This window comes from Podarcis pityusensis (genome assembly GCF_964106645.2).
Source record: "Podarcis pityusensis genome assembly, chromosome: 5".
Taxonomy (NCBI): Eukaryota; Metazoa; Chordata; class Lepidosauria; order Squamata; family Lacertidae; genus Podarcis; species Podarcis pityusensis.
The window spans coordinates 33,931,761-33,955,007 of record NC_138032.1 but is presented as its reverse complement, the minus strand read 5'-3'; the positions used below and the strand labels follow the sequence as shown (position 1 = coordinate 33,955,007).

The following is a 23,247-nucleotide window of genomic DNA, read 5'->3' as shown; positions in this document are numbered from 1 at the left end:
AAGTGCTGGCCATCAGGGCTGGAAGGGCAGAGCTTTGGTATCCATATACCACTGTGTCTCTCATTTATTTGTCTGACAAATAAATTATTATTTTAATTTCTCTATTGCTGCATTGAATATTTCATTCCAGCTAAGCGTTAACCACAAGCAGGGTGCTACAATTTCTCTATTATTGTACTGGTTTTTGTCATTTAATATTGATATAAATCCATTGGCTGTAATGATGTTACTCCCGTGTTTTTACCAGTAAGCACAGCCAATTCAGGTGCAGTTTTCTGCATTTCATCAAGCTTTCTCTTATGTTGCAAAATTGTAATGCTTTGGACAGGAAGATGCATGGTGGGCTTTAGGCTTGCAGAACATTTACTTTACTCGGAAATATGATTCAGCAGCTTCCATTCTCTTTTGGTTTATGAGCTTTGGTTTCATAATTACAAGACGGAAAGACTGATGTTAGAGAAGGCCTCTTGGGGAACTCAAAAGTCTGCTCACTGCTTTGAGACAATTTAGTTGTAATAAAGGTATTGGGATGCGGGTGGCGCTGTGGGTTAAATCACAGAGCCTAGGACTTGCCAATCAGAAGGGTGGCGGTTCGAATCCCTGCAATGAGGTGAGCTCCCATTGCTCGGTCCCTGCTCCTGCCAACTAGCAGTTCAAAAGCACGTAAAAGTGCAAGTAGATAAATAGGTACCCCTCTGGCGGGAAGGTAAACAGCGTTTTCGTGTGCTGCTCTGGTTCGCTAGAAGCGGCTTAGTCATGCTGGCCACATGACCCGGAAGCTGTACGCCAGCTCCCTTGGCCAATAAAGCGAGATGAGCGCCGCAACCCCAGAGTCAGTCATGAATGGACCTAATGGTCAGGGGTCCCTTTACCTTTACCTTTAATAAAGGTATTGCCCTACTGTTGCTTTACAAGCAGTAGGAACTGTACATCCAGATGGCCATGACATTCAGTGCTGTCTAACTAGGGGGTTCTCAGCTGATGGAATTGCATGAAATTAAGCACTTGTGTTGCAATGCATTCATTCATTGCACCTACCACTTTTCCCCCTCTAAGCTCAAAGCTCCAAAACACCCCCTTTCAGACCATCTCCCTCCACGGTTGGAAGGCAATGAAAATAGTGGTGGCATGGGAGCTGGTGCACTCATCCTGTCTCCTCCATGTGCTTAATTAATCCTCTTTGCAAGGCCTGAAGACATGTATAATCAGGGCTCTATTTCAGCCGCAACTCACCAGAACTCAGTTCTGGCACATCTCAAGTGGCTACCATTGTCACTGTAAGAGAAGTTCTGGCACCTCTTTTTCTAGGAAAGTAGCACTGGGAGAATCCTTTAGGAATACATACACAGAAATAAGAGACAACTGCAACCAGAAGTAAAATATTTTATTATCTCATTCATTTCTCCTAAAAGGTAAGATTTCTTTCAGACAAAATATATAAAGCATTTAATGGTCTTTCTTTTGTTCCACCCACCCTCCCCCCATCTCGTCACCTGATAACTGATGTTCTGTTCTTTGAATCATCTTTAGCTCCAGCAAAGAACTAAGGCCTTGTCCATGTGTTTCAGGTTTTGCACAAAGTTACCAAGGTTAAAGACTGGCTTAAAACATGCACAACCAAACACAAAAAGGTTGGATTTCCAACTTGAGTAGCGCAGAAGAAAATGCAAGCCTGATTTTTATTACTGTGCCACGATGCTCACTAAAGAAACTGTTATGATGCTCCTTTCCCTTCAGGATCTGTACCATTCAGATGAAATTGCAATGAAAATCAATAGGAATTTGAACATTACTCCTAACCAAGCAGAGTGCATACCTCAAAAGGAGCTGAAAATTCTGTTTGCATGGGCAGGTAAAAGTTAAAATAAAATCCAAGGATGGTTATAAGTAATACGCCTCTATGTTGTGACTGCTTTAATTGGAATCACACTGATTCCACCTCCACATGGCAAAATGTGTGCATTGTTTTGAGTTTTTCTCTATTTTGCAGCAGCCAGACATTAGGCATTTTGTTATTATTAACACTGGCTAAACCACTCAATTTGCCATACAGAGAAGGTGTCATCATGCCCTATATTTGGGTGGGCGGGTTTCCGACAGCACAGTGGCAGATCACTCCAGGCCACTACTTCATTACAGGGAGCAAATGCCATAGGGACACTTGAAGCACATATTTGTGCATGCATAGCTACCCTAAACCTTGTTCAGAAGCACCAAGAGTTCAATTCGAGATGCAGGCACATTCCTGAAATATAGATATGTTGACAACTCAGACCTTCTGTAACCTGGGAGCTGTTCAATGAGACCCCCAGTTCTCTCCCACTACATACTATGGGAGACAACCTTGCCACAGATCTTCTGACAAATATCAGATCTTCTCTTCCTGTGTCCACCTGCTCCATCTCCCAGCTCCACACAAGCATCCTATGCCCTATACAACACCTGGACCAACGTTCTCCCAGGGACTGATCCATTAATGCCCTCAATGGTCAAGACACATGATGAAGATGCTTCAGATTGCGCAATTTGCATTTCCAGTATATTAAATGCAACCACAACTTTTAGTTCTGTTATCTTCCGGGAGATTTTTACTGTGTAGGAAGTGTTTAGCAAAGTTCTGCCAAACGAATGTTGGTCTCTTTTCTGTGCATCCCTCTCCCTCCTCATATTCCCTGAACTCTACTTGTCTAGGGGTGTTCTCAACCACATTTTTCCATCTGCCACAAAAAAGAAAACTGGGTAACTACAGTCCAACTGCATTTGATTTTTCTTGTTTAACCAATCTTTTACAAGAGCAGACGTCTAGGGACCTGGATCATAATCTACTGTTCAACTTCTGATGTTTAGAAACCTAATGGGTAGTATATAGTGTGCAAGGAAATGGGAAGCCAATCTTTCCTCCAGTCTGCAGTGCTACTAATCCCTTTCTCGCTGTTGTTGTTGTTGTTGTTGTTGTGGAGGGTGGGCAACATGAATCACAGCCCTACTACCTATTTGCATGGAGGTCCTCATCGTTATTTCAACCAATCCATTCCTACAAAGCAAGAGCTCAATCTGACTGTTGCATCTACAAAACCTCCGTTATAAACATCTGGCAAAAATGAATTGCTAAGTGATATTCTGAAACATTTATTTATGATCCCAAAGATAAGTCAATCAAGATAAACATTTGGTCCAAGTTCAGTTGTCATCTATCCAATGGTAAAAAGACTAGTGGGCCCTGTTTCACTTGGAGATGGTGAGACAATCTGGACACTGGGAGAGCCAGCTGTATTGACCTCTTCACCAGCAACATCTCCCAGAATGGTTTGTTCTTGCTGGTCTACAAACTCATGATTTTAAGAGTTTGCTTTTCCTTCTCCTGAAGATTCAGGAGAACACAACCAATCTTGCATGCAGATCAGTGGTACACGCATCCCTTGCATTATGGGATTGTGCCTCTTACAGAGAAATGAGGAAAAAATGGCAGGCAAGCTCACACACAAAGGCAACGAATGCTGCTATGTAAAGCCTAGAACAGAGCTTTCCAAACTGTGTTGACACGTCAGTGTGCTGACTGCAGGCAAATGTTCCCTGCGCTGCTCCTCAAGGCTGAAAAGGGGTTAGTTTCGCCTCTGGTTTGCTAGTAAAACTGAACTGCTGTGTTGCGAAATGATGCATGTCTAAAAAGCGTGTCACCAACGTGAAAAGTTTGGAAAGCTCTGACCTAGAATAACAAGTCCATGAATTTCTATGTTGAGCTGCAAGGATACTGATACAGCTTCCTTGCCCTTTTAGGGAATTAATTTCACTGCATTTTTTCTGTTAATTGATTCATACAAATGGTTCTTTGTGCTGAGAAGGGTCCCTTACAAGGAAGTGGCACTCTAGTGAAAAAGGCCAACTCTTCTTTTTTATTATTACATTTATAATCCACCTTCCAAGCAGCTCCTAACCAACAAACCAACCCCATTCATCCTCACAACAGTATTGTGAAGCTGGTAATGCTGAGAGTGAGTGGTTGGTTCACCTTCACTCAGATAACTTTGTGGTTGGGTACAGATTTGAAGTAGGGCCTCCCGATTCTCAAACTTCTCATGCTCTTTCAGAAGAGATTGTTGTGCTACCTTTCTCAAGAGAAACCCAATACTCACATTTTGGGGTCGCTGTGTAAATTTAAGCCCAGTGATGTGTGAATGTTAAATGTAAATGCAGAACAAAGACACCCAAGGCCCAGTGTTTGGCCACATGTGACCTGAGAAGTTAGTAATGTGCAAGCAATGGGAGCAAGAAGTAAATTAAGACACATTCTCTCAAGGACAGAGCAAGAACGCCTGCGCGGATGAGTAGAGGAAAAGCCCAAGAGGGTTACATTGGGAGTGCAGCTCTCACAACTTCTGGCAAATGGCTGTGTCAACCACAAAAGTGTTTTCAAAATGGCGGATGTGATGACATGTCTCAGCAGCACGTCGGTGGATATCTGGAAGAGAGTAGAAAGAAATGTCAGATTAAGACATGGTGTGGCGAGGAAAGCAGATGAGTGTTGAAATAGAACCGGTTCAAGAATCAAGGATGTTGAAGCAAGAGCACAAAAATAACCCCATAACCATTTTTTAAAAATTGGCCTCCATCAAGGCATTTATTCTATTAAAGAAATAAACTTCTTTTTAAAGCACATAGCTTCAGTAATAAAGACTATCATAATGATATCCTTTACAAAAGCATAGTTACTCCTACTGTAAATCAGCTAGATGAATTAACAGCCTTCCAAGGGGTTTTATGCATATTGTGTTGAGTTTAATGTTTTTACTGATTTTATTGTTCTAATTTATCATTAGTGTATATTTTACTGTTTCAGACATTTGCTGTAAACCAACCAGTGGCCATGGTTGATGGGCAGTTAATAAATGTCTAAATAAAATAGTTATCCTCTGTGGAATTGCAAAGATAAATGCTGTTCTGACTTCAAAGCCCAGCTGAGCAGTGTAACTCCAGAAGCAACAGCAACAACAAAAACTTACGTCTTCTCGCAGTCCTGCGCTTCAGCCTATATATCTCTTTGTCCCTGCACAGGGCATAAATGTAGAAGCCAAGCTGGTCCACGTCAGTGACATGTTCCGTCACTATCATCTCCTCCTGGATCATGTAGGTTTGTGGCAGGTATGCCCCTTTCTGAAACCACAGAATTAAATTCACAAAATCTTAACTATTACTGAGATTATTTGATGAGGATTAAATTTCAGGGGGAAACTATGCCTGACAGCCATGATCTTTGCTCTTCAGAAATGATTTTATCAGGGCTTCAATATTTTGATCCAAGCAACATTCATTCATCTTCATCAGCAAAGGATTTAATTGGCATTTTGAAAACCAGCCGGGAGCAGCAGCACACTTCTGACAGGAACATCATTATTTTGTAAGCTTTCTGAAGACAATCAATACAAACAGGTATCAGGTGGAATCTTCTCATGGCTTAATTGGTTTTTATAAATCAAAAGGCCAAAAATGAACACACAGACCCTCTAGGGGGCCTCCACCTTTGTCCCCTGTTCTCAACCAGAGCCAGGGCCTTTTCAACACTGGCTCCGGCCTGGTGGAACGCTTTGCCTCATGAGACCAGGGCCCTGCAGGATCTGATTTCTTTCTGCAGGGCCTGTAAGACAGAGTTGTTCCACCTGGCCTTTGGCTTGGAATCAAGCTAGTTGGCCCTGGAGTGCATGGAGGAAAAGAACAAATACAGAGAGAGAGAGCGCGCGCACTGAAGACGTTTAGAGAGGTGGTGGTTGTTTTTCTGAAGCAAATCACCTAGCGGAATTGGAAAACTGCAGTTCCATTTAGAGCCAGACCACCTTCCCAGTGTCGCTTTGTTTCTTAATGGTCTAAATGTAGCCACAGGATGCTAGAATTATAATTAAGAAGCACTAAATAGGGAATCAGAAATGATATTGCAAAGTCACAGGTGTACAATATGGTTCTGAATGTGTCGGTGGAAGAAAACAGAACTAGTTTAATAAGCAGGGGTTAATCTTCTTCACCCCACAGGCTTCCAACAAACAATATTAGGACAGAATAATAAAATATAGCTGGTTTTGAGCCTGCTAAGTGCAGGACTCTGTCCTCATTCATCTTTGGGTATACAAGTATCCTCATACTCAATCTGATCTGAATGACCAAATAGGTCAGATTGTGCCAATTCAATCCTTGCTCCTTAGAAACAAAGAGACTATGATTTCTTTCTGGATTAGGTTGCCTTGTGCTGAGAAATGAGGGCAGTGCTTTGCAGTAGTTCTGCTTCAACTTGCCAAATTATTTCAGAAAATATTTTGTGATTGAAAGAGAGTTCACTTCATTTCTGGGTGCTTGTGCTCCAGGGCCCCACAAGAGTCTTGCTCTATTGCCTACGTGCTCTGAAACGTTTACATGAAACCACAGAGTGAGGTCATCTGGAAGCTTTTCAGCGAAGTCAGTTTGTGGTTGACTCCCAATTTCTCATTTTCATCGACTCAGGCGAGGAGGAAGAGGTGTTAAATCAATACCTGGACATATTAATAGACTGCATGATGCTCAGTACATTGAAATTCAACCCAAACAAGATAGCGAAGCGAGTTGTGTTCTGGAGAGGGTTGAACAATCAGGTTTGCAGTCTGGGGGTGCTTCTTGAACCATATTTGGCACAGGAGGTGTAGCCCTTTAGCACCTTTGCTGGGTGCTGACTGTGACCCTACCTGGACAGGAATAGCCCAACTTCAGTTATCCATGCCCTGGGCAACCTCCCAGTGTGTACCATGCACAGGACCAATGATGGTCTGTAAACTTCAGAGCTCAAAACTGAGCTGCAACACTGCTGAACTGAGATTAGGAAACAGGACACTGTGTTGCCAGATTCACTGGCTCCCAGACCATTTCTGGGCATAAATAGAAGCACTGGTTTTTGACCCTTAAAACCTTAAATGGCTTGAGATTGGTCCTTGATTATATAATGCCCTATCAAGAGAGGCTCACCTGGCATCTACCTAGATATCTACCTAGATAACATTTTGGTGCCAGGTAGAGACCTTTTTGTTTTGTTAAGCCTTTTGCTTCTACTTTAAGTTTCTGGTATCTGGGCTGCTTTTAGTCCTGCTTCATGTTTTATTAACCAACCCTCACTCCCAGCCCAAATTTTAAATCTGTTAGCCACCCTAAGATTACACAATTATAGGGCAGCATTAAAAAAAATGAAATTAATTTTTAAAAGCAGACACCTGCCCCAACACAAGACCATCTACTAAGCAAACAAGCTTTCCACCAGCATACTGACCTATACATTCCAAAACCGCAGAGGAGGCAAGCAGAGAGATCCCACAGTGATACCATCAGAATGGCATCAGCTGAATAGGCAGTTCCCCTGGCAAGCATCCCAAGCCACAGATGCCCTCCCAACCCACTTCCTGACGCAGTGATTGATTATCTCCTGGGAGATTAAGAAAACTCAATGGGAGCAGGGCATCTTAACACATTGCTATGCTGTTGTGCTGCCACATCAAGCTAAATCAATAGCCTGTTGTAAAATATTGCTGTCTCAGTCAATGAAGGAGAGTTCTCCAATGCCAGCAGAGCTGTTCTGTAAAAGTCAAGCTATCTGTTTATCTGCATCACGGAAGGAGACTGACAAAGAAGATAGCATGTGTGCAAGGCTGACTACGCATTTCCTGGCAATACAGATTTGTTAAATCCAAGGTTGGATGACCGACTATATCTATTTATTTTTATTTAAATATTGATAATCAACAGTTCTATAAAGTATATCAAGGCAGTTTACAACATACAGGCAACCCCCTCATTCAATTTGTGATGTCCCCACACAGTGCACATTATTCAGGGGGTTCTCCCATCCTTCTCCCCCTCGACTAAGGGGCTGTTCCAGGAAAGAAAGTGAGGGGGAAAGTCCCAACTGCACAAGCAAAAGCCCTGGTGTTTGTAAGGTGAATCCTGCCCTGTGTTTCAGACCGTGCACAATTATTTTTATCTATTCTATTTCACGTGTCCGCTCCATTTTATCTTCAAAGCACCCCTGTGAGAATAAGGAACATTTCCCACCTACCTTTACGTTAACCAACAGCTCCCAGAAACTCTGAGGTGGCATGACAGTGGTGGTGTTCAGCTCAATGACATAGCATTTATCCAAGCTGATGTCAAGGTAGGCAGTCAGACCCTGAAAGGAAAAACAGGCAGAATGAGCTCACACAAGGGAGGCTATGTTGCTCTTGGTGAAAGAGCAGCAGAGGTTTACTCCAACAACCCAGGATCCCTCAGCTTAAGCAACGTTAGTACCTTTCATGCAACATCAAAGATTAACTATTAGTGCATCCTCTTCTTGAAAGATCCTTCTAGTACAAGCTCTGCTTACAGGAGATACCTGTGATGTAATGTTAGGAAAAGGAACTGGTACACCTAACTGAGCAGGCACCTCTTTTGAAAACATGGTCAGGAAAACTTCCTGTCCTGTCACTCCTGCAAGTCTCTGAAGCTGCTACAAGCATATTCAGGAGACTCCAAGGTGCAGCCCTTCCTCAGAAACTGCCATAATATCTGTAGCACGTTGCTCGTTCCTTACCCTCTGAAAGTCATGGATAATATCTGCAGGGTCGCTTTCACCAAAGTGGGGCATTGGGATGCTGATCTGCTCATAATTCTCACCGAGGTAAATCCTCACATTCTCATGCAGCTCCAGCTGCTCCCTCAATTCATCTACATAGAAAAGCTGGCAGAGCATCTCCTGCTCCTGATCTTCCAGGCCATACTGTGGAAATAAAAAGGGTGGTCATAAATGCAGGGGCTCTTTGACCTTTGTTGCAAGAGTCACAGAAAAAGCTTTCACACAGGAACAGTGGACGGTGCTTCATGCTGTCTTGGCCACCAAATTCTGCATTAGCTGTGAAGGCTCCACTACGAGCTCTCCATGGTTTTAGACGTGTGTTTCCCACCCACCTCTGGAGAGACCAGGGGCTGAAGCTTGGGCTTTCTGCATCCCACACACTGAGTTAAGGCCCTTAAGACGCGGCAAATACAACAAACAACCTCAACATGGCTGCCTCCTGAAGCCGCTTTTCTTTTAAAACAAGCGACAGTTGGGGCTTTGTTGCACACATTTGCATATGATGTGCAGCTGGCTCTCAAGTGTGACTCTAAGTAAGTGCTGCCTCTCTGCCCAAAGCTTCTATGTAACTCAAAATCAAGCACATGATGAGTCTTCAACAACAACAACAATATTTCCCATTTTTCCTACCTCCTGTTCTCTGGGACCAGACAAGTCTCAGCTTCCCACCTGCATTGCTTAAATATCACCTCACAGAACACATTTTAAACAAACCTCCACCGTAGCGTACGTACAGAGCAAACTCTCCAGTGAGTAAAAAGAGAGCCAGGAATGTACTCAAGAAAGAGAAGTGCCAATGACAAAGGGCTTGGAAATGAAAATTGCAGATTAATATTAAAGATGGGAAATTAAGTGCTGTGGTCCACCTCTCTCTCAGTCTCCACCCTGGAGTTCTCAGGAAAATTATAATCTGTCGGTACCATGGAAAAGGGATGGGAACATTAAGGTCAGAAGATTGTTGTTTAATTAATTCTTATGTATCTAACAGTTTTATTGTTTTGCTGACACTGCTTAGATATGAATTTGCCTTTGTCGTGTTTTATATTTTGATCTATGCTGCATTTTGTTATATACAGCAGAGATCTTTCATTCTGGCTTTTTGTTTTTGTCTGCTGTTTGGGGATCTGGGCTTCCCTAGGAAGCAAAAGTGAGCTATGAATGATAAATGAACCTTGGGCGGGGGAGAGATGAAGGAATCAAATGACTAATGGAGATATGGCAATAGGTTAAGTCAACATGAACTTTGAGAATCCTGGGGGGACAAGGTGGAGACCCTTCACAATGCCCCATACATACCTGATTTGGGAAAGTATAAGAGAAGTATCTGTAGACATACATCGATGTCAAAATCAGGCCGAGGAGCAACAACAGCATCATCATCGTCCAGTAGAAGATGCGACTAAGAGGCTTCCTGGTCTCCACTGGAAAAGGCAAGGGCTGCTCCTCCTGTTTAAAAGAAGGACACAAGGTAACAAAAACATTGGTATGGGCAATGAAAGACATGCTTAAACACTGCTCAGGATTTCTCAGTGCTGAATAGAATATTTTCAGAAGATAAGAGGAGTCAAGACGGCAATACAGAGTAAAACATTTCAGAAAGTTTGCTTCCCATGATGAACAGCAGACCTTTTTCAGTTTTTTGATTATTATTGTTTCCAAATTGTGCCAAGCAAACAAAGCAAAGCTTGAAAACAGGTAGTCTGCAAACAGGTATGCTACTGCTAGTGTGTGATTTGTATTCTGTACTATATTTTGTGATGTAGTCAAGAGCAGTAAAGACAGTGTGTTCTGAACCAGGAAGGCATCGACTCAAATTCTGCCCCTGCCATAAGCTCACTAGGTACAGTGGTGCCTTGCAAGACGAAATTAATTCGTTCCGCAAGTTTTTTCTTCTTGCGAGTTTTTCGTCTTGCGATGCACGGTTTCCCATAGGAATGCATTGAAAATCAATTAATGCGTTCCTAGGGAAACCGCCTTCAGACCAGGTCCGGGGACAGTCTGTCCCCCGACCTCTTCTGAAGGCTGGGGGGGGGGACGAGGGCTTTTCTTCCCACCCCCAGCATTTTAAAAAACCCCGGGACAGCGGAGGACTTCTCCGCTGTCCGGGGCAATCTTAAAATGCTGGCGGGCGGCATTTTAAAATCGCCCGGGACAGCGGAGGACTTCTCCGCTGTCCGGGGCGATGTAAAAGCCCCTGGGAAGGCAGGCAGGGGGGACAAAGACTTTTGCCCCCCGCCCGCCTTCAGAAGAGGTCCTGGACAGCTTCTCCCCGCCGCCCCTTGCTTCAAAAGAGGTCTGGGGACAGCGGGGAAGACGCGCTGCGCTTCCCGCTGTCCCCGGAACTGGGGCTGCGGGGAGAAGATCGCTTCTCCCTGCCGCCCCTTGCTTCAAAAGAGGTCCGGGGACAGCGGGGAAGAAGCGCTGCGCTTCCCGCTTTCCCCGGACCTCTTTTGAAGCAAGGGGCGGTGGGGAGAAGCGATCTCCCCGCAGCCCCTTGCTTCAAGAGAGGTCCGGGGACAGCGGGAAGCGCTTCCCACTGTCCCCGGACCTGGGGCTGCGGGGAGAAGATCGCTTCTCCCCGCAGCCCCTTGCTTCAAAAGAGGTCCGGGGGCAGTGGGAAGCGCTTCCCGCTGTCCCCGGACCTGGGGCTGCGGGGAGAAGATCGCTTCTCCCCGCCGCCCCTTGCTTCAAAAGAGGTCCGGGGACAGCGGGGAAGACCCGCTGTCCCCGGAGCTTGCGGGGCAAGCTTCGTTTTGCGAAGCAAGCCCATAGGGAAATTCGTCTTGCGAGGCAACTCGAAAACGAAAAAACCTTTCGTTTTGCGAGTTTTTCGTCTCGCGAGGCGTTCGTCTTGCGGGGTACCACTGTAGATTTAAGCAAGTCATTCTCCTTCAGCCTCAGCATCCCCCTCAGCAATATGGACACTGTACTTACTTACTATGGAATCCCTATACATATATGATGTTTCTACAGACCCTCCAAGTGTCTCTATTTTCCAGGGATGTCCCCGATTTAGAGAAGCCATCCCGGTTTCTGATTTGATCCCGGAATATCCCACTTTTCCTTAGGATGTCCCTATTTTCACTGGAGAAATGTTGGAGGGTATGGAGTTATTCAACCCCCCCCCAAGCCATCTGAAGGTAATCCTGTATAGGGAATTTTTTTAATGTTTAATGTTTTATTAGGTTTTTATATATGTTGGAAGCTGCCCAGAGTGCTGGAGCAACCCAATAAGATGTGTGGGGTATAAATGGTAAAATTATCATTATGGAATGGGATGTCCCTTTTTTCAATGGCTAAATGTTGGAGGGTATGTTTCTGCAGACCAAGTGGCTCATATTTTATTTGAAGGCTGCTATTAATATTTTTGTCCCTGTTGAGTCTCTTGGACACACTACAGAAAACAATTAATAGTAATTACACAAACATCATGTTTTGTAATATTCAAAAACCATGTCACAAAAAAGTCAGAAAAGAATACATAACTTTTGATTTAAAAAAATATCCAGAATTTGTCCTCCTTAATTCATAGTCATTTTGATCTTTGGCACTATTGCATAATCCTGTAACTTGTTTTTATTTTATTTAGCATACAATAATTTTGTTGCTTCGTTTATATAATCAGGACTCAAAAGTAACAGTGAACCATTTTTGTTTAGTTGTTTAGTTTAGTTTAGTTTAGTTTAGTTTAGTTTAGTTTAGTTTAGTTTAGTTACAAAGAAGAAGGTGCAAAGAGCCTTGGGTGTTTTGTCCTCCCATCTCTCCTCCTCCTTGTTCACATGCAAAGGCTGTAGGTTGCAAACTCACATACAGTTCTGAATAAACCACAATTTCCTGTTATGTCCATAACTTGAGGAAACTGTGGTTTCTTCCATCTGTACTTAACAAAACGACACTAGACTGGTTTCAGGTCCTGTTTTGCTAACTAACCTTTTCTAATTTAAGCTTTGCACACTGCCTTGGACACATCTGAGGGGCAAAGATAAATAAATTTCTAACGGGCAACTGGAATCCGGCATGTGGCATTACATCAGTGTTCCAGCGCTCATGAGATCAGCCTGCACAATGATAATGCTAATTCAACACAGTAACATGAGGCACACAGTCTAGGAAAACAATGAAGGGTCACTGCTGAGAGCAAGCCTGTGGCTGCAAATCCTTAAAACAAGGTACAGCTCAGGATGCACTGCACGAAAACATTAAATGAGCTCATTTGCAGCAGCCCCTGTATGCAACAGACATATGCAATTCGGCAGAAGCGAGCATTCCACCGGGGCGGCAAGGAAGAAAAATAATAAACTTATCAACAAGGCAGGTTGTGTAGCTTGGCTGAGCTCCATGAACACCACAGATACTCCACAGTTCAGTTGAGAGTGGGTGGGGTGGGCATAGTCGGAGCTGGGAGGGCCTTGAAGTAAGGGGGTGAGAATAGTCTCCCTGGCTGGCTTGCAGGAAGCATGCTCTGGCATTTTAAGTCCATCCCAGTTGGCAGGCAGGATATATAGGAGTGTACGATCCAATAAAGGAAGGAGTGGATCAGCTTGGTGCACAGTCTGCTGCAGAAAACCAATCAGAGCAACGAGCGGCAGGCACAGAATGGCAAAAAACAAACAAGCTATGAAAAGGCAGGCTTTCCCAAACTTGTTATAAAACAAAAGGATCATGAAAAACATCTGGCCCGTTTTAGGGCAGGTTAATAAATTAACACACACCAGGACTGACTGATTTATTCTGAGACATTTTCTTCTTCTTTTTCTTCTTTCCTTGGAAACGATGCTAGATTGGTTCAGGGAGAAAACACGGATGGAAATATATTCATTATTAATAGGAAATCCGTCTAGAGCCATGTTTTTTCCAGCTGTGGGTCAGGGACTACTAGGGAGCCCCAACCCACTTTCAGGCAGGAAAGCCTCTGCGCTATAACCCACCCAGCCCTGGCTATGTGATACTTTGGGTTGGGCAGGTGCTAGCAGAAGCATCTCCAAAAGCGAGAGTAATAAACTGGGAATAGAGAAGATGGGGATAAAACATGGAAGCTGTTAGGAGGAAGAAGTGAATGTAAATGGCCCAGGTAGGAAGGATGAAAGAAACTGTCAGATTTGGGGTATGCACAGAGTACAAGTGTGAAAGGAGATGGAGAGAAGCTACAGGAGGCTACTAAAAATACTTGCGAGGAGTTTCTGCGTCAGCGCATTTTGCCTAAAACAAAAAGAATTTCAGGAGTCACAATACCCCCAGAACTCAATGTCTGCGCTAAGGTTGAGTAAAGCTGACCTGTGGAACTCCCTGCTACAGGGAACTAACAGTGGCAAACAATCCATTTTTAGAAGAGGGGTTAGATAGCAATAGAAAATGTTGCCAACAATTGCATCACTCGCAGGTGAAATAAGGATGTTTGTGAAGGCAGGGTACAAAAGACACCTGGACCTCCTAAACAGGGTGGGTTGTATGCCTGTGTATTATATATAATTTGCGTGTGTGTGTCAACAGGGACGCGGGTGGCGCTGTGGGTTAAACCACTATGCCGCTTGGGTTTGCTGATCAAAAGGCCAGCAGTTCAAATCCCTGCAATGGGATGAGCTCGCGTTGTTCGGTTCCAGCCCTGCCCACCTAGCAGTTCGAAAGCACACAGTGCAAGTAGATAAATAGGTACCGCTCCGGCGGAAAGGTAAACGGCGTTTCCATGCGCTGCTCTGGTTTCGCCAGAAGCGGCTTAGTCATGCTGGCCACATGACCCGGGGGGGCACTGTCTGCGGAAGCGGACAAATGCCAGGTCCCTCGGCCTTTAAAGTGAGATGAGTGCCGCAACCCCAGAGTCATTTGCGACCTTTTTATCAGCAGGAAATCAGTTGCCATTGATAAAGTTCAAGGTTAGATGTAATAAGCGACAGCCAAGCTTACAGTTGCTTGTATCTGGGCAGGTTTGATCAATGAGATTTCCGCTGATGTAAACAAGAGGAAGGAAATTAAAGCAAGGTTACCCAAGTTCAGTGCCGTCAGAAAGAAGTCCCTTCATCTCCCCTGCCCACTTAGCTTTCCAAAGCTGTTTCATCTGTTTCATTTTTCAGCTGTGGCCATCCTAGACCATTTCCCCCAAATAAGGTGCAAAGGACACTCAGCCCTTCACCTCTTATCACATTTTGGTTCTCTGTTGTTGTTTTTCAGGGATGGGAACATTCAATTACACAGAGGGAACGGCATCATTATTTATGACTTGCCCTGAAATCTTCCGGTTTCTATTCTGCTGGGACCTCAATATTCTTTCCCCATTTATTTATTTCTTCCACTACAGTCTGCAGCTCCCAAAGGGCTTATATATTGTACTAAGATTGCAATATGAAAATGACCTCAGCTAAAATGTGCTCACAGAGAATGTGTGCATTTTGTGAGTTTGGCAGATTATTTCTGTTCCGCATTGAGAGCTTTGCAGGCAATGCTGGTTAAGAGCCCCCTGCCTAGAAAAAAACACATGGGTTTGGAGAACAGGCACACAGTTTCCTGAGCAGCATAACAATGAATTCTTGAAGTGGTGGGCATGTCCACCAGCATCTCAGTGCCGCTATATGTCCTTAGCAAATGTTGCTAAGAGCTCTTCCAGACAACCCCATTACTCACCGTTCATCCTGATCTGTTTGAACAACATTTACAGAGGTCACACCACACTGCAGTTCATTCATTCCAATTTGCTTGAATAGAGGTTATACAATAACCTTCCAGCACCTTTTCCTGCTTTTCTTACCAAAAAAATTCCATGTTTCTATCATGGCTTCTTGTTGCACAAGAGCGCCAGATCCACTCATTGCAGCTCAGCAGCAGAGCCTCTGCTTTGCAGGATTAGAAATTTCCATGTGCCAGACGCATTTTGCGACTTGTGCAGATCCAACTGAAACCACATGGAGATCTCTGCATGCCAGGTTGGTTCAGACATCTCCATCTGGCTGCCCCATCCCCAGCTTTCTTAAGCAAGTAAGCAGAAGAGCTTATTAATTACCTTTTTCTGCAAGGAGTACAGGTTCACTCCCTTATCAGTTAATCCCTACAATAACCCTGTGAGGTTTAGAAGCTGTGACTGACTCCAAGGCAGTGGCGTAGCGTGGGGGGTGCAGGGGGGGGCCGGCCGCACCGGGCGCAACATCTGGGGGTTAGGGTTAGGGGGCGCAAATCCACGGGTTAGGGGGCGCAAATCCACGGGTTAGGGGGTGAAAATTACTTGCCTTGCCCCGGGTCCTGACAACCCACGCTACGCCCCTGCTCCAAGGTAACCCATTGAGCTTCATGGCTGAGTGGGGATTTGAATCCTGATCTCCCAAGTCCTAGTTGAGCACTCTAACCACTATACCGCTCTGGCTTCCTACAGTACTTTTGCTATGGGGCAGCCATATAAATGCTGTAGGCAAACAGGGGAAAGCAAAATGTCATTTAGAGAAGGATCTGATATATTTTCCTTGAAGCTTGAATTTGTTTTATTCTGGATTGTTTTAATGTGTTTGTAACTGCTTTGAGATTTTTTGTTCTTTGAAATATAAAGCGGTGTAGAAATGGAATGGGTGGCGCTGTGGGTTAAACCACAGAGCCTAGGGCTTACCGATCAGGTCGCGGTTCGAATCCCCCCCAACCGGGTGAGCTCCCGTTGCTCAGTCCCTGCTCCTGCCAACCTAGCAGTTCGAAAGCACCTCAAAGTGCAAGTAGATAAATAGGTACCGCTCCAGCGGGAAGGTAAACGGCATTTCCGTGCGCTGCTCTGGTTCGCCAGAAGTGGCTTAGTCATGCTGGCCACATGACCCAGAAGCTGTACGCCGGCTCCCTCGGCCAATAAAGCGAGATGAGCGCCGCAACCCCAGAGGCGGTCACGACTGGACCTAACGGTCAGGGGTCCCTTTACCTTTAGAAATGCAATGAAATAATTTCATTGCCCCTAGACATTCCATTGTGGCGAACGTAACGTTAAGGTGCCATTTGGCAATTAGTTTATATATCTGAGTTTCTATCACTGCTTGCTTTGCCCAGGTTCGAACCTCAGCACCTCCAGGTAGGGCCAGAGATGTCCCATTTTTGAAAAGCTGGAGTGTCGCTACTAGTCAGTGTATGCCATTTGTCTTACCCAGTGGATCGTGTGACCCACTACTGGGCACAGCCTGATTTAATATGTGTTGCAACAGCAACACTAGGGCCGTACTAATGTATTAGTGAAGAAAAATTAAGAAGTGGGTCCCTAAAGGCATGTGTGAATTGAGGGCAGGTTCCAGGTCGGAAAAGTTATAGATTACTGGAGTGGACATCCTGAGCTAGGTGGAGGGGGGAAACTATTCTTGCTGCACATGTAAACTGACTATAACCTCTCACCTTGTCCTCTCTAGCACCCAAGAATTCTTGCTGGCACCTGGCTTTGAGCTAGATCCTCATGACCCCAGGAAGTCAAGAGCACAGCCTTAACACTATGGCTCTTGTTTCCTCACATCAACAGAAACCAGGATGCAATTATGCATACAGACTGTTTCAAAAGCTTTGCTTTAGAATGGAAAAGGTACTACATGCAGTCTTCACGGCAAGCAGTTTTTCAGCAGAGAGCATATGAAATGTGGTACTCGTGCAAAGCCACAGAGAGTCACAGCCACTTGGGATCTCAAATGAAGACACTTGAAGAGAACAATCACAATGATGTGTCTGATTGCATCCTTGACACCAGCCATGTGCTTTGAGAAACAATGCTCACCCACCTGCCCTAAGCAGAGGCTACAGGCAGCAAGCCATGCACAAAATACCCAATAAAGCTGCTTTTCTAATTAATGCATAGCTTTGTCACTGCACGAATGAAAGAGGTGGCAGGGTGCTGATTCGTGTGGGTGTGCAATCAGAACAAGGGAATTCAATAAAACCCTGGCGGCTTAACCCTTTTTCCTCTATCAGAGAAGTGCAGGATTATCAGCCCATAGTGGAAGACAAATGTACACCGTCATGTGGAAAGGGGAGTGGGTTGAGAGGGAGGCCAACACATGCAAATTCCCAACAGTTGTTTCCCCAGCCCCCTCAGGGTGACTCTAAAACTAGGAGGCAGAAACGGAGTCCCTTCATGTTGTTGGACTCTAACTCCCACCAACCCTTCTCAGCATGCCCAATGCCAAGAGCTTGTGGTCTGACAGCAGCTGGAGCCACCCAGATTTCCTTGTCCTGGAACCACTTTCCATAGCGGGAGGGAAGAAATTGCACAGGTGTTAAAGGCTTGTACCTTAAGTGACATTCAGTGGTGCAAGCCTGCTTGTGCAACATGACTTCTCCATCCTCCTCTGCCTCATCTCCCCCCCACCTGGGTTTGCAGAGTTCCCCAACCTTCTGAAGCAGATTTTTGGGAGCAAAAAGGGGTTTCAGGTGGGAGGAGAGGAAGAGGAGCTTGTGCCTGCAGTTGTGCATGCAAAAGATTCGAGATCCAATCCCCAGCATCTCCAGGTAGGGCTAGGAATGTCCCCCACCTAAAATCCCGGAAAGCTGCTGTCAGTCAGTGTGGGCAACATAGAGCTAAATGGACCGATAGTGTGACTCTGTATAATGGAGCTTCCTATTCCCCTGTACAAAGCAGAAATGGGGGGAAGGTCGGATGAAATATGCTAGTAGATCTCTGAGTGACTTGAAGTAGATTAGCAAGGATTCTGACTCTGAATTCTATGGGAGGAGCCTCAGACAAAAGCTGTAGCCCAGCTTGCTCAATATCAGTCATCTAAACATCCTAGTAGTTGAGATACGACGTGCTCAACTTGAAGTAAGAAAGTAAAATGATTGCATAATATTCATGTTGCTGCTCCTTTCAAATGCAAGCTGCATAGCTTGGAGAAGATACAGATTTGTGTTCGCTCAGTTTTATAATATTCATAAAATAAATTCTAGAGTAGTTTAAGGTTTTTTTAAGTTTTTTTATTGTAATAGTTTTTTAAGAAAAGGAAAAATAAAAACAACTTTTACAAGTCTCTCTTCACCTTGGATTTGGAAAAGGGCTGCAAGATGACTGCAAGGGAACACTAATCCTAGTACAGTGGTACCTCAGCTTACAAATGCTTTGGGTTACAAATGCTTCAGGTTACAGATTCCACTAACCCGGAAGTAGTACCTCAAGTTAAGAACTTTGCTTCAGGATGAGGACAGAAATCATGCTTCGGTGGCGTGGCGGCGGCAGCAGGAGGCCCCATTAGCTAAAGTGGTGCTTCAGGTTAAGAACAGTTTCAGGTTAAGAACGGACCTCCAGAACGAATTAAGTTCTTAACCAGAGGTACCACTGTAGTGCATTCAATGGTGTTAGAAACTGTGTTATCTTTTTCTTCATTTTAACTGGAAAAAAACATGTCAGGAATCCCTGCCAGCATCTTCCTCATGGTACAGTGATGTCACCACTGACCGTTGCCATGGAAAGTCAGTTTAGCACTATAAATTTACAAGTAGGCAAAACTGTGCCTGGAGCCTTCTCCAACGTGAATATGGTGATAATTCTGGTTATTCCACACAAGTGCAAAGAGGAGGGAAACCATGGAAAATACTATTCTGAAGCCACAACCACAAGGTCTGATTTTTAAAAGTTTCTAGCCTTTAGGATTCTAAAGAGGAGTTTCAATGAGTTCACAGTCCTGCATAGCTCCTTGAATTTTCCCATAATAGCAAAGGCAAATGAGGCAAAAGATTCGAAATTGCGGAGTATATTACAAAAATTGTATCAATTTGCACATTGCGTTGTGATTGCGGAATTCAGCTTTCCTAGGATCAGAATCTGGGTTAACTTGGTGCCGAATTGTTCTTTATCTGGGTAGAGAACTCCAAGCTACAAATCCAATGAGAACAAGTGCAGATCATACAGCTGGTATGGGGACTATAGCTTATTGGTAGAAGTGTGGTGTTCTGCATGCTGCACAAAGACGTTTCCAGGTTCGATCTTGGCATCTCCAGGGCTGGGAACCTCTGGCCCTCCAAACTTGCTGAACTACAGTCCGTATCAGCAAACACAGCCAATGGCTGGGATGATGGAAGTTGTAGTTCAGCAACACTTGGTGGGCCAAATCTTTCCCACACCTGCATTAAAAGGGTCAGGTAGCACATGGTGGGGAAGACAGAGAACAGCCACTACCAGCCTGACTGGGCTATGTAGCCCAATGGTCCGTATAAAGCAGCTTCTTCTGCACACCCAGTTCTGGCAACAGTGGGAGAGACCTTAATTTGTTCACTTCCTGAACCACTCAACAAGAACACATCTACAGGAACAAAACGGTAGGCAGCTGTCATTGCAACACACTCCCCACCCCTGCCAATAATTTAAGATAAATGGTGCATATATAAATGGAGGAATGGAAAAGTGCTTCCCCCGGGCTCCTTTGGGAAGGAGGATGCTATAACAGAACAAATGAACAAAAGGTGTGTGCTCTGTACAAAACTTTAAACTCAAATGTAGAAGAATCCTGGTCATCCAAACCTCCATTTTACAACGCTTCTCGTTTCTCAGTTTTCTGTGCATTCCTCGTGTCAGTGAAAGCCTCTGGAAATGCTCAGCAATCTGGCTGAATGAGAACATTATCTAAGCATGCTGGATGTCCTGCAGGCTATTCATGGGGGCGGAGCGGGACAGCGAGTTAGAAAGAGAAATTGTGTGGAGTAAACAGAGGCGGTGCAATGCAATTTGCGGGAGTCAAGCGGAGATTCCTGGTGTGATGAAAACAGGGGCAGATATTATGCAGCACACACAAACGACAAAGGATGAAGTCAGGCTCCCATTATTTTAGAAGAGATCATGGCGGCAGCTCAGCACCTCCCCACCCACCCACTGGATAGGAACTGATATAGAGAGAAACACTAGCAAGAGCCCCCTGCGGTAAAGGACACAGCCACTATAGCCCAGAAACCTTTCGGCTGCTTCCCTCAGCTTTGTAACTGGATATTTTGAAATCTCGCCAAAGAATGCCAACCACTGATTCTATTCAAGGGGGCAGGAGAGGGGAAGAATCAACAGCAAACCCCAAACTCAGCAGGTCACAGTCAGCAGGGCAAACCCCAGGGGTGGAGGGAATCTAAACAGAGACCCAAAGTACCACTCACTGTGGAGATGCTGGTTTCTCAACTAGGAGAACCACAGCTGAAACAGCCTTTTTTCTAGGCCACAGATTGGACCCTGGGTTCAAAAAAACCAGCAAGCCCCACATACTTTTTTTTTAAATCTTCAACATGGGAGACAACAAAGGTCTAGCATGTCTGATAGCTTATCTCCATAGCTGTCAACGTTTCCCCTTTTTAAAGGGAAATTCCTTTATTCCGAATAGGATTCCTCGCAAGAAAAGGGAAAAGTTGACAGCTATGCTTATCCCCCTCTTGCCTTGGCCCAGAAGCCCTTCCCTGATCAGCAGGCCCTGGTCAGGAGAGAACAGCTGGCCTAGTGGTTTGCGTGTCTGATTAGAAACAAGGAGATCCAGATTCAAATCCCCACTTGGATCACCTCAGACCAGTTTCTTGCTCAGCCTCAATCTACTTCGCAGGGTTGTTGTTTTGCGAAGACCAAAAACGGAGGGAGGGAATAATTGCACTTCCTCGAGACTCTTGGTGGGATATAAATGTTGAGAAACAAACACTCTGTGGGGAAAATATCTGCACAAGCTCAGGAGTTCTAAGACGTATTTTACAGTTTCCTAAAGCTGGGTTTTTCAAATGATGGTGCACGGATGGGGGTGGGGTGGGGGAAGAACTCGTGGTCAAAGCGCACGTTTTTCCGGTCATTCCTGAAAAATAAATAAATAACTCGAGACTTCAGGGATGGGCAAAAGTTGCCTCCGCCTGCGGGGAGCTACGAGCTGCCTCTACGGCTGGGGCTGCTGGACTGTTGCTGCAACTCGGCGCCAGGCCTCTTCCTGCTGTAACTTTCCGACTCCTCTCTCGCGTCCTACGGATGCAGGAGCCCAAGGCAGGCGCCTCCAAGTGCCTCCCCGGCCCCGCAACCGAGGGGCTTGGGCGGGCACCCTCAGGAGCCCTGGACCCTGCGGCGGAAGGGGAAACGCCGCGGGACAAGGCTCGCCGGCGAACGGGAAGGGCTGCGCGCCACGACGCGCCCTCTCGCCATCATACGCCCCCCCAACCCGCGATCTTGCCCCACTTTTCTACAGGCGACTTTCTTTCTTCCGCTCCGCTCGCCCGGCCGGCCGGCCGGTCGGCGCTTGCAAGGGAAAAGCCGGCAGGCAAACCCGTCCCGCCCCGGCCGGGCTCTGCAGCGGATCGCGCTGTGCATTCCAGGGGGCTCCGTCCCAAGCAACTCTCCGGGGCTCATTTTCTTTTCAAGTCCCCCTAATGGAACCCATCCCTTGACATCGAAACGCTTTCCCTTTATTTAATGTGTTGTTATTATTATTAATATCATTATCCTTTGAGCTAAAGGCGCTCCCAGCCGCCGCCACTCACCAAGTCGTGGGGCAAGAGGACCTCGGCTTTGGCTCCATAGTTGGCTCCTGTTGCCGCCGCCGCCTCTTTCTCGGGCTTGAGCGCCGCCGCCGGCTGCTGGAAGCTGATTTTCACCATGGCTGAGCAGGAGCAGCAGCAGCAGCGTCCGAAGCGAAACCCGACGCCTCGTCTGCGCTCGACGCGGCTCTCTGGACCATCCGTCGAGCCCACCCCGCCGCCGGGAGGAAGCGCCGGAAGTGCAGCCTTAGCTCTCCGCCCCCCTCTCGCGTCTCTCTCTCTCTCCCCCCCCCCGCCTTCGCGGGAGAAGCCAAGAGTTAACGAGGCTCCGCGGACGCGCGTCTTGCGCTGGCGAGCGAGCAGGTGGCCGCTAGAGTCCGCGCTCAGGATGCACTCCAAAGAGGCTCAGGGAAAGCGAGAGAGCGAAGGCTCCTAGCTTCGGAGCTCTACGGTCTCTCTCCGCGGTTGGAGGCAGGGATGCTTGTGAATGATGGTTGCTGGTGGGGCTCAAGTGGGGTGAGTCCCGCTTGTGGGCATCACTGGTTGGCCACCGTGGAAGAACAGGTCGCTGGACTAGACAGGCCTTTTGGCCTCATCTAGCAACAAGTACTGGTGCTGGAGGAGACTCTTGAGAGTCCCATGGACTGCAAGAAGATCAAACCTATCCATTCTTAAGGAAATCAGCCCTGAGTGCTCACTGGAAGGACAGATGTTGGGAAAGGTTGAGGGCACAAGGAGAAGGGGACGAAGTGCCTGGCATGCTCTGGTCCATGGGGTCACGAAGAGTCGGACACGACTAAACGACTAAACAACAGAGGCAGTGGAAGACAGGAGTTCCTAAACGACTAAACAACAAACAACAACAAAGCAGCAAGTACAGTATTTGTTGTTTAGTCGTTTAGGCACTCCTGTCTTCCACTGCCTCCCACAGTTTGGTCAAACTCATGCTGGTAGCTTCGAGAACACTGTTCAACCATCTCGTCCTCTGTCGTCCCCTTCTCCTTGTGCCCTCAATCTTCCCCAACATCAGGGTCTTTTCCAGGGAGTCTTCTCTTCTCATGAGGTGGCCAAAGTATTGGAGCCTCAGCTTCAGGATCTGTCCTTCCAGTGAGCACTCAGGGCTGATTTCCTTCAAAATGGATAGATTTGATCTTCTTGCAGTCCATGGGACTCTCAAGAGTCTCCTCCAGCACCATAATTCAAAAAGCATCAATTCTTTG

General features: G+C 45.9%; 1 protein-coding gene across 1 annotated transcript; it reads right to left on the bottom strand.

Annotated features, from left to right (window-relative positions):
• Positions 1-1,366: 1,366 nt before the first annotated feature.
• ITM2C (integral membrane protein 2C) lies at positions 1,367-22,269 on the bottom strand. The gene is made up of 6 exons (XM_081007010.1): positions 22,031-22,269; positions 9,914-10,063; positions 8,576-8,761; positions 8,063-8,173; positions 5,001-5,151; positions 1,367-4,459 (listed from the first exon to the last, which is right to left on the bottom strand). Exons 1-6 carry the CDS (start codon positions 22,145-22,147, stop codon positions 4,368-4,370), a joined length of 807 nt encoding a protein of 268 aa, XP_080863136.1. The 5' UTR covers positions 22,148-22,269; the 3' UTR covers positions 1,367-4,367.
• Positions 22,270-23,247: the final 978 nt, after the last annotated feature.